Source organism: Sphaeramia orbicularis, chromosome 13 (assembly GCF_902148855.1).
Source record: "Sphaeramia orbicularis chromosome 13, fSphaOr1.1, whole genome shotgun sequence".
Lineage (NCBI taxonomy): Eukaryota > Metazoa > Chordata > Actinopteri > Kurtiformes > Apogonidae > Sphaeramia > Sphaeramia orbicularis.
Genome location: NC_043969.1, coordinates 2369871 through 2385186, shown reverse-complemented (window position 1 = coordinate 2385186; position 15316 = coordinate 2369871). Strand labels below are relative to the sequence as shown.

The window sequence follows — 15316 nt, the reverse complement described above, 5'->3', positions numbered from 1 at the left end:
AACTCCCTCTTAAAGGTGGGGTCTGAGATGTTCTCCTGAAGCATTTTTTACTATATTGCTTAAAATCCCCTTCACACCCCGATTACAACTAATTAATTAAATGCTCTAACACAAAAATAAAAAAAATTTAGTCACCTGTGGAACGAACAGGACTGAAAAAACACCATCCAATCATTTTGAGCGCCCACTCGAAATGACTGAACGGTGATATGTCTATCAAACTCAGCTGCTATTCGCCCCTCCCCCCTCTGCACGTACCCCTCTTCGAACATGAATCATGCGTTCCCAGAGGCTGGAAGCGCTTGTACAGGAAACGCAGCCAGGGCCAGACCTTGGCTATATTAGTTCTATCAGGATGGAAAGTTCACTGGTAAACTGTTTAGTCACTAACATAAATCAGTAGGAAATGTAACGTTAGTCATACAGGTCTGAACTGGGGCTGTTCTGGAAGAGCGGGGGGGTTGGAGGAGACTGAATGAGGTATACATGGATCCGCGAGCCAGAGCCTCAGCCGGGGTCGGAGCTGGGGCTGAGGCCGTAGCCGGAGTCGGAGCCCGAGCCGGGGGCAGAGCCTCAGCCGGGGTCGGGGCTGTAGCTGGCGTCGGAGCCCAAGTTGGGACTGTACGAGGACGGAGCTGGGGACGAAGCCGGAGCCTCAGCTGGCGAATTGTTGCTGTGCAGCTTCGTGAACCCTCGGGAACAAGCATTGTGCGTGCCAGTACTCTATAGGCGTGGCTTCGGGGGGGATGTCTGAAGAAAGGGGTTTGGACTTTTGAACTGAGTATTTTCAAAATGTAACTTGCTCGAACCGTTTTCTAAGATCTCGGACCCCACCTTTAATCAGTGAGAACAACACTTACACTTTGCCTTCTCCTCATCGCGTCCTCGGGTGAGCAGCACCAGACCAACAATCAGATTGTTAAAGTGCAGCCCTTTGGACGAGCCTCCGAATGAGGTGTAGATCACCTGAGCACACAAAACATACAACTGTTAGAATAAATCAATGTCAGTGTTAACGCTTCATGCACAAGTCATCAGACTTCCATTTATTTTCACCACAGTAGACAGAAATGTGTGGATGAGCTGCTGACTTGTTGACCCAAAACAGATTAAAGTGACGCCATCATCAGTCAACAGTGAGTCATATTAGTGTAAAGTGTCTCATAAGGAACACAATGAGCGGATCCAGTATCATTTAAACCCAGCGAAATTTAATAAGACAGCAATGCAATAAAGATAACCTAATGGAGAAATACGAAATAAGGTGAAGCCCATTATGAAGCACTAAACTGAATCGAAATTGTTTTGTTTTTTTGTTTTTTTTATGTGAAGACATGCCCCATTTCCCAAACATAACTCACACCTTGACAGGAGAAGGAACAAAATGAGTTCACATCACAGGATTACTGTGTTTTGCGGTTACACATGCTGGTTCATAAATTGTGATTTGGTCCAAACATAATGACTTTCTTTATTTCTTCCTCCAAACCAGACAACAATGGACATATTTGCAGCCTGATTGAACCCAGTGATGGGAGTGTTTAAAAAGGAGTTAAAAGGGTATAAAGGGTATATATATATATATATATATATATATATATATATATATATAAATAAATAAATAAATAAATAAATAAATAAATAAATAAATAAATAAATAGATAGATAGATAGATAGATAGATAGATAGATAGATAGATAGATAGATAGATAGATAGATAGATAGATAGATAGATAGATAGATAGATAGATAGATAGATAGATAGATAGATAGATAGATAGATAGATAGATAGATAGATAGATAGATAGATAGATAGATAGATAGATAGATAGATAGATAGATAGATAGATAGATAGATAGATAGATAGATAGATAGATAGATAGATAGATAGATAGATAGATAGATAGATAGATAGATAGATAGATAGATAGATAGATAGATAGATAGATAGATAGATAGATAGATAGATAGATAGATAGATAGATAGATAGATAGATAGATAGATAGATAGATAGATAGATAGATAGATAGATAGATAGATAGATAGATAGATAGATAGATAGATAGATAGATAGATAGATAGATAGATAGATAGATAGATAGATAGATAGATAGATAGATAGATAGATAGATAGATAGATAGATAGATAGATAGATAGATAGATAGATAGATAGATAGATAGATAGATAGATAGATAGATAGATAGATAGATAGATAGATAGATAGATAGATAGATAGATAGATAGATAGATAGATAGATAGATAGATAGATAAAGAAAGAAAGAAAGAAAGAAAGAAAGAAAGAAAGAAAGAAAGAAAGAAAGAAAGAAAGAAAGAAAGAAAGAAAGAAAGAAAGAAAGAAAGAAAGAAAGAAAGAAAGAAAGAAAGAAAGAAACTCCATGTGACTAACGTTTCTGATATTTGACTCTTTGGAACTGTGGTGTGACAAACAGAGCAAAAACATGGGATTTACAGCAGGTGGGTGGCAAGAGCTGACAGCATGTGTTCTAAATATTCATCTTTACCTTTGCAAGAACCCACACTCTCCGTTAATAACTAACATTTTTACATGTGTAACAGACACAGAAGTGATTTTTATCAGACGAGATGGCTGAAGACATTGTTGATTTATATCATTCCATTGTTTTTATTAACCCTGATTTCTCAATTTCAATTACTGATCTGTACGTTTGTACTGGTGTCCTGTAAGTCTGACTGGTGCAATATCACAGATCAGTGCCTGTGTGAATTTAGATGCTGAAATGAATAAAACTGACACCAGTGAGCCCCAAGAATGGAAGAACAGTTTAAACAATGCACTCACATCAGCAGTGACTCCTCATTGGACTAACTACAACAAGATGAATGATTAACCAAACTCATGAGTTAATTATGCATTATATATACACACAACTGATATTGTACTTATTAAATAACAGCTATCCTACATGACGACTGTCTAATGCAGGGGTCACCAACCCTGGTCCTCGAGAGCTACTATCCTGCATGTATCCCTCTTCCAACACACCTGATTCAAATGATAAGCCCATACATATGCCATGCATAAAAACTGTAAATGGAGAAGAAATGATTGATTTTTCCAGAGGTACCTCATTCCACAAAAAAAAAAAAACAAGAAATGCTGATACAATGCTAGACTCAAGTGTATTTGTGTTATTTACTTCTTGACACAGAACTTGAGGGGGACAAGGATATCTGACCATCTAGATCAGGGGTGTCAAACATGCGGCCCGGGGGCCAAAATCGTCGCGCCAAAAGGTCCAATCTGGCCTGCGGGATGAATTTGTGTAATGCAAAAATTACACTGAAGATATTCACAATCAAGGATGTCGAACTCATTTTGGTTCAGGAGCCACATTCAGAGCGATATGATCTAGAGTAAATAATATAAATAACAACAACTCCATTTTTCTTGGTAGTTCTAGGTTCAACTGAACTAGTTTTGCTCTTTTGAAGCAAAACTAGTCCAGTAGAGCCTCAAAGAACAACCAAGAACAATGATATGGGCAAATGAGAAACTGAATGAGAAACTGTTCTTATTTTAGTTCCAAACTACAAATCTTTAACAATATTACACCTGTTACCAAATGTTTGTGTAACATTGTTTGTAATGCATATGTACAAATGGTAAACATATTTTTCTTACAAAATTTCATCTTTTTCAGGTTATTATTGTCATTATTTATAGGTTATGATGCTATTGAGTCCAATCAGGCAAAAGTGAACATCAACATGAAAATGTAATTTTGCATACATCATTTATCAAGTGGGCTCAATTTTTAGCTAAAGATCTCTCTATTTTATGGAACTGTTATCCTTTTTAAAACACCACTTGTAGGAAAAAAAGTTACAACCAATTTTATCAATTGTACTTTTTACACCATAGCCATGCCTCAGACATAAAAATAATATAGTTAGAATTTGACGCCAAAAATTGCATCTAAATGTATTCAGTCTGTTTATTATATAGATGACTGTTAAGTATCAAGTATTAGATTTTCATTATTTTGTGAATAGTATTGATATTTATGAGTTTGAACATTTGTGAGTTGCTTAAAAGGCCCTGTCCATGTGTTACCACAAAAATACCAGTTTTTTATTTGAGTGAAACTTTCAGAAGTAATGATCTTTTGATACATTTTGGGTGATGCATACAATGGTAAAGAGTCGTCCACGTGTTACTATGGCAGCCTGTGTATGTGTTACCACACTCTCATGTCAATAAAACAGACTTTTCAATATTTTACTCCGCTATTTATTTTCAGCATAATGGACCCAATATCTAAAAGGTTTTGTCCTTCTTAATATCAATTTCTGTCAAGAACCACATGTTTTGAATGTTTGCATAAAGCTTAAAAAACTGATGTCCATTTCAAGTCCACATGTTACCGAGTAGTAATTTGACATTTTTCACCTACAAATTTTGTCTCCCAAAATTTTGTTACACATAATGTTAAAGTGCTTCTAAATACCTACTCAAATATGTCTAACACATGCATGTAAGTTACTCTGCTTACATAACAGAGACTGTTGAACACCAAATGTGTCCATGTGTTACCGTTTGATTGGACCCTATTACATTACTGGTCCGGCCCACTTGAGATCAAATTGGGCTGAATGTGGCCCCTGGAAGAAATGAGATTCACACTCCTGATCTAGATCTAGGGAACTCTTTTTTAATTTGTCTTGTTGAAAACAAAGATTTATTAGAATAAAAGTTGAGGCTGCCTCCTGGGTGTATTTAAATCATTATTTTCCTAGTCGATTAGTCTACCATTTTTTTGGTCTGTAAAATGGGACATGAAGTGCTAAAGATAATGTCCTGAAATTTTTTGTTTGGTCCACATCTCAAACATATTCAGTTTACTGTCATAGAGGACTGAATAAATCAAAAAATATTCTCAATTAAGAAGCTGGAAAAATAGAATTATGATCAATTATTAATAAAGTTGAGTTTGTTCAAAATAAGTTAACGGTTGCAGCTCTAATTTATATCACAATAAAAAAAAATAAAAAAAGGTGACATATATTTCGACCAAAATTTCCTTAGGGGGTCAAATGAGTGGCCATTTTTGTCAAAAAAAAAAAAAAAAAAATGTTGTAAGAAATGCAGAGAACTGTGTGGAAATAATGCTAATCCATTTGTGCACAGACTACTGATATTTGACAGTGGAAGCTCTATTTTCATAAATATTGGATTTGGAATAGCATGTGTATGTGAAAACTTTTGCTGGTGGACGGACGTGACATTACCCATGATGCTCTGGTCAGTACCAATACTTTATTAGGAATAAACTTATAGACTTACTATTGCTAATTCCCCTCTTCTTCATAAATGTTAGTATTGTGGATCTAAAACAATCCCAGCTGACACAAAAACACTAAATGTGTCAGTGGACGGATGTGACATGGTTGTTGTGGATCCCATCATACTGATGCTCTGCAGCCATGTCAGCGTTTACACTAATGATCCCTGTGCACAAACTAGGATCAGAGTTATTTATTGGATAGTTTATCATCAGACTAAAGAGGAAATAACTATGTAAAATTGTTATTTCTTTATAAAAATGCTTGTTATTAGAAAACTGTTGATTTGAAAAGTGACATGTGACATTCTTCATGTATGTATTGGTGGAACAGAAGCAGGATGGATCAGCACCATACTCCAGATTGAACCTGTACAAATAAAACATGTGATATGTAGGAGAGAATCTGGGAAGAAAAATTGGGGAATCTAAAAGAACAGAATATTTGTTTTTCAGGTAAATTCAGTTCAAATAGAACTTGGCCATTTGTGACATGAAAATATAGCATTAATTGTGATGAAATTGTTCATTTTTGAGCTGAAAACATAGTTCATATGAGCATCAACATGTTGAACAGAACTGAAATCCTGTACATTTGCAGAACTGTCATTTACCAACACAAAGTTCCTTTGGAGATTCACTGAGATTCATTTCTTATGCACAAAGACATAAATAAGACCTCTAAGCAAATTTTAGCAGATTTGTGTTCCTACAGTAAAAATATGTTCTCCAACTTCCCAATAAGACAGATCTCTTCAGTGATTTCTATTTTGCATGTTAGGGGGTGCTGTTGCCATTTAACCAAGCTGCACTTATTAAGACAACAAGGGCCGAGGCTATAGAGCAGGACAGGATGTGCAAACACATGAGGTTGTTGTGTTCATTCATCATCTGTGGAGAGGTGATTCTGCCGTCACTGAGCTGATGAAACGTTGCTGTGTGGGTGAGTCACACAAGAACAGATCACTTGTGGTTTGAATTAAGTTTAAAGAAGGAAGTCAAAATGTGTCATACATCAGTCACAAAACTTCCCACATGTGCTGTATACAGTAACATGGTTTTTTGTGTTCTTCTGATATTGAAATCTATTTCCCTATCGGCCCTTCCTTCTTTACACAGACAAAAAAAAAATACAGCAGATCTTCGATAGGGGACTCAAATCGTCTGTCACTCGATTTAATACACACCAGTGAGGCCAGTGTGGATTTATTCACTCAGATGAAATGTGTTTGAAATGCTGCAATAAAAAACATTCACAAAAATCTCAATCTGTCAGCGATTTGAACTAGTTTTAAAGTATTTGTATTCAGTATGGCACGTAATCGGTAACACCTGCAGCTGCCTGATGATTCATTCACGTCTTACACACAGTGCTGACATTCACCTCCACCTCTGCTCTGTTTTTCAAATGGGACAGCGTTGGTCGAGCGTTACAGCCGTAGTACTACACAGTGAAATGACAGAGCTCAAAGGGGAAGTTCCTACATGTAGCTTCGTACTCACTTGTACATGTAAATATCAGTTTATTCTTTATGGGAAGTACTTCTTGGTCAGTGAAAAGTCCGTGACAGTACAGTAAAAAAGACATACTGTATTTGTGATTGTATGTGACCGAAGATCCATGTGTTCAGTGCTTGTTCTTAATGTTTAAATTGTGTCATTGTTTATAAAAATCTATTTCAGTAAACCCATATTCCTGTAATAATTATACTTTCATAATAGTTCATCTTGACTTAAAAAAGTATATAGGATGTTACATCTATCATTTTATATGAAGCTCTATTGTTTATTTTGTCACAGATCACAGTTACACTGTTCAAGAGTACCTTATGTTTGGTTTGGATATTTTTTTAAATCATATTCCCAGTTTAAGGCCTACTAGCGCCATTGTACCCATACTGCCATTGTGTGTGAAAAGTGCCTATCCATTATTGTAAATGGACACAGCAAGAGCAGCAGCAATTTTGGAAAAAACTGTCATGATGTTATTTGTTCACATTATTTGGGAGTGGACATTTAAGGAATATTTTCACAGACACAATTATGCATTTAGGCTGTTTGCTTATTCAGTACCATCAGTTTATAGTATTTCATGAACGGCAGCAATAACCACTTCTGAAAATGGAGTATGGCGGCAGGGATGAAGAATTCAAAGTAGAGAGAGGCTAAATTCTCCCAGCATACCTCACAACATTTGAATACAGACATAAAATTGTGCCGAGTAGATAGTCAGGTAATGTTTCTATTCATTTGGCAAGTTTGGCAGCAATCAGGCCTGTGAAGGCTGGGGAAAATCCGTATAAACGCCCTCCTGTGCTGCAACATCAATCGATCAGACACGGAACGTGTATTATATAGTAGGATACCTATTTTGTTGGCACCTGATTTTGAAGGTTGTTTTCTATTAACCTTTTCATATTTTATAAATACTATTTTTTTGTGCAAAGAGAAAGTAAAAAACTCAAATATGATCAAGTATCTGAAATCATGCAGCACAATGCTCACACACTCACCACTGCATGTCATAAAAGTATTGTGGAAAGTCCTCTCTAAGCTTGAGGAGAAAAATACACATTGCTATTTAGAGCCAAGGTATTGTTAGGTTAAGTACCTACTTTTATCTGCAGCAACTGGGTCCACTACTTGATGCCTTCCCAGGGTACACTTTTGCTTGGCAAAACTGCTTTGTCTTTTTACAAACCCTGGTCGTGGAATCAACTGCAAAACACTATTTCCTTTGAAACTCTTCCTGCTTTGGGGGGACCTTTAAAAAGGTACTACCTTAAGACACTGACATGAAGGAAACATGTTTCCGCTTCAACAGTGGTCTACAAGTGAAATGCCTCCAGAATAAAAGCAGTGAAACTAGAACAATTTTGAGCCACTAATGAAGAAAAATTAAGTCAAAATGTTGGTTGCCTGTACTTTCCAAGACATAGTCTTGGGTCAAAATGTGAAATTCTGAGAATTAATGTGAGAATGGGTTTTACTCAAAAGGAAAGTTTGTGTCAGAGCTACAAGATTAACTTCCAAACACTGTCTGCACATTACAATACATTCACTTTAAAGGTTCTTCTTGTGGAAGATTTATCTATTGTATAAATGTACATAAACCAATATATGTGTAATAATATATTGAAAACACAAGCTAACCAGCACTTTTGTCATTAATTTTGTAGTTCATCTTCTTAAAGTATGTAAGATTTAGCACATCTAATCTGTGAGGCAGATAACTTTAAAACAGTTGTAGACCGGTGTGATTAAAGCTCCACTAACGGGGTAAGGGTTAACACTGCAAGCCTCTTTTTACTTTCTCTGAATGAACTTTTTAACAAAATCCCCCTTTGTTCATATGGATTACATGGAATTTACCTGTTATGGTTTTAAATTGGTTTTATCTGAATTACCCCGACACCAGGAAGATCTTACAGGATAAATAAAATGTTTAAAAACTTTAGCAAAATCTAATAAGTAATATGTTCACTTTAGATAAATTATACATTTGATTTACAGATAATTTCATCTATTGTGATATGAATACTTGATATTTTTGTCATACTTAACAGCCCTATTTAAATAAGTTCACTAAATTTGGATTTTGTCGCTGTAGTTTCTCAAGTTTTTGAAACCACACACACAGTTAAAGACAGGGTTGTCAAACTCATTTTAGTTCAGGGGCCACATTCTTCCCAATATGATCTCAAGTGGATCGGACCAGTAAAAATGATAACAGCAAAAAAAGTAAAATTATATTATGATAATGTTTACATCTACAAAGCTTCCTTAAAAATCTGAATAACATGAACAACTTCAAATGTCTTGAGAAAAACAAAAGTAATTTTAAATATATTCTGCCTCAGTTTATCAGTTTATCATTTACACATGTGCATTACAACTTACATTACAATTACACACAACATTTAGTAACAGGTAGAATACTGGTGAAATTGCATGTATTTCTCTTAAGACATTTCAGGTTATTCATATTTGTTCAGGTTATTGACATTTTTTGTAAAAGTATAGTTTGTTGATGTAAACATTTTCATGTAATTTAATTTTTTTTCACCAAAACAAAGACAAAATTTGCAGTTGTCATTGCTGAAAGGTTATTATGATAATGTTTTACTGCTATGACCCACTTGAGATGTGGAACCTGAATTTAAATGATTTTGACACCATTGATTGTTAATATCTTCAGTGTAATTTCTGTATTTCACAAATTCATCCCACGGGCTGGATTGGACCCTTTGGCGGCCCAGATTTGGCCCCGGGCCGCATGTTTTACACCTGTTGTCTAAGATGTTGAAATTTGATATAAAAATACATTGCCTTTTATGCCACTGTCAATCCATCTGACAGTGTTTTTATTTCCCTGGTGGGACGGCAGCATGACACCTGTCACAATGTCAAAAGCACAAAGAGACAGAAACTGTTTTAACAGAGAAATTGTCATTTTAAAAGCTACTGTCTCTGTCACACTATTTCAGGTCAACAATACTGTGTTCTGTCGGTGTTTTTCCAAATCACCACATCGTCACACATTCTCATTGCAGCACCCAATGTATGAACATGATTTTCGGTGTCTGACAGCTAAATCCAACCAGAACGTCTGGGAAAACCCCAAAGAAGGTCAACTAAGCCATGCAGAGCTAGCAGTCTGCCCCCACCCACCCAGCCGTCACTCAGGGACTTTTCCTTCTGGCTGACTTTTCCCTGCCAGAGAGATGTCAGGCAAAGACGCTGGACAGTTTGACTTCAAATCCTGAAATGTAAAAAGCACACATCTTCTGTCTAAGATTCAGTCAGTTTGCATTTACAAAAGTCACACCTACAGTTTGAAACATACTCTTATCTTTGTAAATGAATGTTGAACAACAGTCAGCTAAATGTAGCTAAATTGCCTCCACCTCCAGAACAGACTCACTGCTCCACTGACTACCTGTGCTTTCCCAGAGCAACGGATGGTTTTCATCATCTCCTGCCATTTAGTCTGAAGACTAATCAATTAATTGTTTTCACTATGAAATGTTTGAAAAAAAAAAAAAAAAAGGTTAGGCAATTAATGAGTAAGCTTCACTGATTTGCATTTGTGCACCGATGCCAGTGTAAGCAGCAAAGACCCTGATGCTTGATTTGGGATTAACTCAGGATGCAGCCTTTCTAACATGTCTGCATCAGTAAAATCTGATGTATTCTAATATATATTTATTAGTAGGCAGATATAATAACAACCCTGCACCTCTCCCCTCAAATGTTGACACTCTGAAACTCAATCTACATAATCGTAGGTGCGATAAAATTGTAAGTGTAATTTATATATATTTATGATAAATCAAAAACAAGTACATATAAGTTAATTCTCCTGTCAGTGCCCTTACCCAGGATACTGATAATGATCTGGAGTTCAAAGGCAGCTTACTGCTCATAATGTGCTAAGTACTAATGCTAGTTGCTATTGCTAATGTTAGGTGCTGTGTGTATTAGGATGGGTAAACTGCATAGCCCTAATTTCCATACAGGGATAATCAAGTGGGTTAACCTCAATATTAACTATAACTTGTGTTGATACTGATTGTTGGTAAATGTCACTTAAATGCTCACTAATCATTTATTCTTATTTGAAACCAAAGTATTAATTCACCTAACTCTAGCTAAGTCAATTTATGCTGAATCACATTCACGGTAAATGATACTGTATTGCACTGATAATTGCTTCACATATATCTGTCAGACTGTTGGCAATGCAACAAGGGGCGCATCCCTACCACTGACTGGTCATCAGATTAATATAAGAACAGACCTTTGCAACAAAAAAATCCAACAAAAAAAATCCTCTCTCTGAATGGTTCCATGAGTTCTACAGATGTCTTTCTCATAAGTGACATGAGGATAAGGCTACGAGCCAAAACAGAGATTAAATGCACAAAAGCAGCATGAGTATATCGTTTGCTTTTCAGGTGATTGGACATCTGATATCATTTCATATAATTTTACACAAACTTCTTTGTGTATTTTGCGATGGACTCATTTAAAACTGAATCTATAAGACACCACAAGACCGCATCAATTTAAACTGGTATGATTCATGGAAAAATGGCCTGTTTGATCCATCCCTTCTAGACTACAAAGAAGATGTGCAAATCTCCCCTAATTCAGTGATAACAGCAGGGCAGCAAAATCTAAGCTGTCTTGCATGTGAAACACTGATTCTATTTTTATCCAATACATAGAATCATTATGTATCTGCTCTGAAAGACCATCATCAGAGTACAAACAAATTATCAAAAGAAGATATGGTTTTGGGCTGTGTGTTGCTGAGATTTCAGCACATTAAACAGGAACGTTTCTGCATCTCGGCTGGCTGATTGGGCTCCCTCTCTTTGAAGTGTCAGAATCTGCAGCAGCCTTGTTTCTGTTTGAACAGACCAGCGATAACCTTACATCTGGACCGCTGTCACCACAGTAACTGCTGCCATGGTGACCGAAGCAAAGGAAGAAGAGGAGAGATGCTGAGAGAAACGAAGGAGAAGACACATGCAGCAGTGTTGATTGAAGACTTGCAGAAGTGTTTGTGTGTGTGCTGCAGATGGGGGATGGACAGGATGACTAACACTGACCACAGCGATGTGCTCCAAGAAGAAGGTGTGTGTCTGCTGTCTGTACGGAACAACTGCAAACAGCCCTTAATCTGGTGTCTGCAGCCACGCTGCACTCCTTTTCTCTACTGCAGTGGAGGTGTTTTACATAAAACACTGGTTCAGTGGGTACATGGGGGTAAACCAAAAATTACTATGTCTATAGAGTAAAGCTTTGGAAAGGATTATTGTTCCACTGTGACATGACAACAGCAGTTATAAAAGGGACTTGTAAAGTGATCAGGGTTTTCTTGTCTCTCAATAAAAACAACAGACAATTGAACTGACGCACACTGCAGATTAATCAAACATATCTGATGTATATACTTTCATCCTACCATTTTCTGTAATAAAAAAAGGGGTTGCCCATTATACCTAGAAAAAAAAAGGCCAACACCATTCAATTCCTTAAAATATAACTAAAACCTGTTATCCATATTAAACTCACTACAATTGCACTGAAACTATAGGTTTTAGCATTAGTGTCTGTCTCCTACATCCCTGGTGAAGCATGTGGCTCAGAAATCTACTTGCCTCAACTGTCTTAATTTGCTTGCATATAGTTACAGCAGTTAACAAAAACTGAGACTGATTGTCATGCTTTAATTGCATGTGCAACTCTTAACAGAGACAGGAAAGAAAAGAGATCAAGTTCTAGCTGAGTGCATGGCTCAGTTACTTCCATCATCACCTTTATAAAAACCATCTGCTTATTCTTCCATTTCAGTTTCTACAGCTACTTGCCCTACGTGGCATTTTATTTGCCTCAAGTAAGTGGGCAGCAAGCCTTATTGCTGAGCCCTGTTATGGTTCTAGTGTGGTTTTGTTTCCATCATTTGCATGCCTTCAAACCCCACAGAGAGCATCTCAGAAGTATAACGTTGTGTCTGCCCATTCTGACACTGTCTGGGCTTCATATAAGAAAACAGTTCATGACTGTCAGAGGCACACGAGTAAGGGGACTGGATGGTAATTCTTTTCAGGTTATTATTAATCTACCAACCTGTTCTGTGTCCCTGCTCCCCTGATCTCCACCTCTGCTACTAGTCATTAGTTCCACATCAAACTTCATCACATTGGCACTAATCTTCATTTGGCTTAATGCTTCAGTTTGATGTTAGTACTTGTGTTAGTACTAGAACTAACTTGGCAAAAGTCAAAAGGTGTCTGCTGTGCAGGCTGCCACTGAAACAGAAGAGGCAATCGTCCTACGATTTAACTGCACTTGGCGTGACACGGCTTACCTCTGCTACTTTAGGGGGAACTCCATCTCCCAGTACTTCTCTGTAAAAGCATTGCTGGGTCATATAATAGGAGAGACCGCTGGTTCTTTTGAAGGCATCCTTCAGCCGTTTCAACTCCACATCAGTGACTGAAAAAACAGAAAGACAAGAATATCAAGACAGTTATCTAACACATATTGATCACATTATCATTTTATATTGTTATAATTATACTTTATATGATGTACATTTTTCTTTTGTCTTCAGGGTTTGTTTTAATTTTCAGTTTAGTTGGTGCACATTACAGTATTGAATATTCTACCTCTAGATTTGTAAAATACTCACTGCATGGGTGTTCATCATGTTCTTATAATAAAGAATAGTTTAAAAAATAAAAAAAAAAAACACAGAAAAGTTAAACCAAACTAAATATTTTGAACAATGTAAGGAATAAATCACAAAACCAAATATTCTGTCTGCCTTTTTCAAATAACTCACAAACAAATCAACCATCTGTTTTCTCAATCATTCACTTGGAACTGAACATTTTTTCACAACACCATGTTTGGCCATAAGTCACAGCCCTAGGTGTTAATTTATTGTCTTGCATCCGACTCCTCTCTTTTGGCCAGGTCGTCAAAAGAAATGGTTCATGATTGACCCACCTGGTTACACAAAGGTAAAGTACAGAAATTAATGTATTTACACTTCATTAGGTCAAATATGGAAAATGTAAATGATTTCAAACTCATCAACACCGTATCGCTGCTGTGGACACAGATGACTAATGAGTAAAACAGATCAACTCCACATTGCAGATAAATGATCAACAAGCCACCCCAAGGTCAGTCAAGAGCTGATATGTGAACCGTTAATCCGCTGCAGGTAATAGTAATGAATGATCCTAAAACTTCAGTTCATACCAGTACTACATTACATAATAGGATTTCATGATAATACTGATACTGGTAGATTTGGCAGAGATATCCTTGCGGGTAGAGTAAGAGAGTGATGTTGTGAACGTGAGTGGATATGACAGTCAGCTGGTGTCTGATCAGCTGATGACCGAGCTAATGATGCAGCACGAAGCAAACAGCTGATGCCAATCAGCTAATGCAGCCACAGTATCTCAGCTCCACTGTGTTTTACCAATCCTACTAAAAGGACTTTTGTACTTTTTAATTGCTGATAAGGACTTTCTTCAGGAGCTGCTTACAGGGATAATATTTCTTCAACCCAACTGAAATCATTCTGATAAGAGATTCCAGCTCGAATAAATGTCCAGTAAGATGTGCCTTCAGATGCCACAAAGTACTTTCTCCAAGTAGAATTTTGGATCCACAAAGCAGTTCTACTTAGTGTCTTTTTTCAGCTTCATTTCGTCTTTCAAACACTTGTTTGAACAATCACTTCAAGCCTCTTGACCATAAAGGCATTTACCAATCTCAAAATCTTTAAGGTCTCCACAAAAGAAAAGATTTGTATCACACAAATCCATTTTGATGTGCTTCTGCCTTGACTCTGCCACCTAATGGAAACTTGTCACACCAACTAATTACAACCATGTGGGGAAAGATGTGCAAAAGAATATGTTCATTCCGTCCAAGTAACCGGATTACTCTTTTGCATTGAACACCCCTCTTTAATTCCTTCCAATTGGGCTGGATCAGGCCACTCTCTGAGTGTAGTAACTGCGTAAGGCTGAGCTATTATAATCATCTATGGAATATTAAGGTCCATGTAAAACACACTTAACTAAAATTTCAAAGACACCATTAACATTTCAGTGACTTAAGAGCACTTCATGGGGGCAGGTCATCAGCTAAACCAGCCAACCAATGAAAAAGCCTCCCTTTGGACAGCGGGTGTTCATTACAACCGTCAATCCGGCACCGTTTGCTTATTCAAGATGAGTGAAAATGACCCCTTGCATTGCCGATAAAAAAGGCAGTTGGTGTTTATGACCTTTCATGCCCTACCCACCATGGGGTCAACATACAGTGTCACTGTTAGTTAGGAGTGTAACGGTACAGAAAAATTTTGGTTCAGTATGTTTTCGGTACAGGGGTCTTCAGTTCGAGACATTTCCGATACATTTTAGGTAAAGTGAAGGAAACCAGTGAAACCC

At 36.9% G+C, this 15316-nt stretch overlaps 1 protein-coding gene across 10 annotated transcripts in view; it reads right to left on the bottom strand.

Annotated features, from left to right (window-relative positions):
- The window catches only part of usp32 (ubiquitin specific peptidase 32), a 93631-nt gene that overhangs the window by 51533 nt on the left and 26782 nt on the right, over positions 1-15316 (bottom strand). For all 10 annotated transcript variants that reach the window (XM_030152186.1, XM_030152188.1, XM_030152187.1 and 7 more), the window contains exons 2-3: positions 13210-13337; positions 861-966 (exon numbers count right to left, since the gene is read on the bottom strand). In XM_030152186.1, coding sequence (XP_030008046.1) covers positions 861-966; positions 13210-13337 — 234 coding nt within the window. The remainder of the gene's footprint in view (positions 1-860; positions 967-13209; positions 13338-15316) is intronic.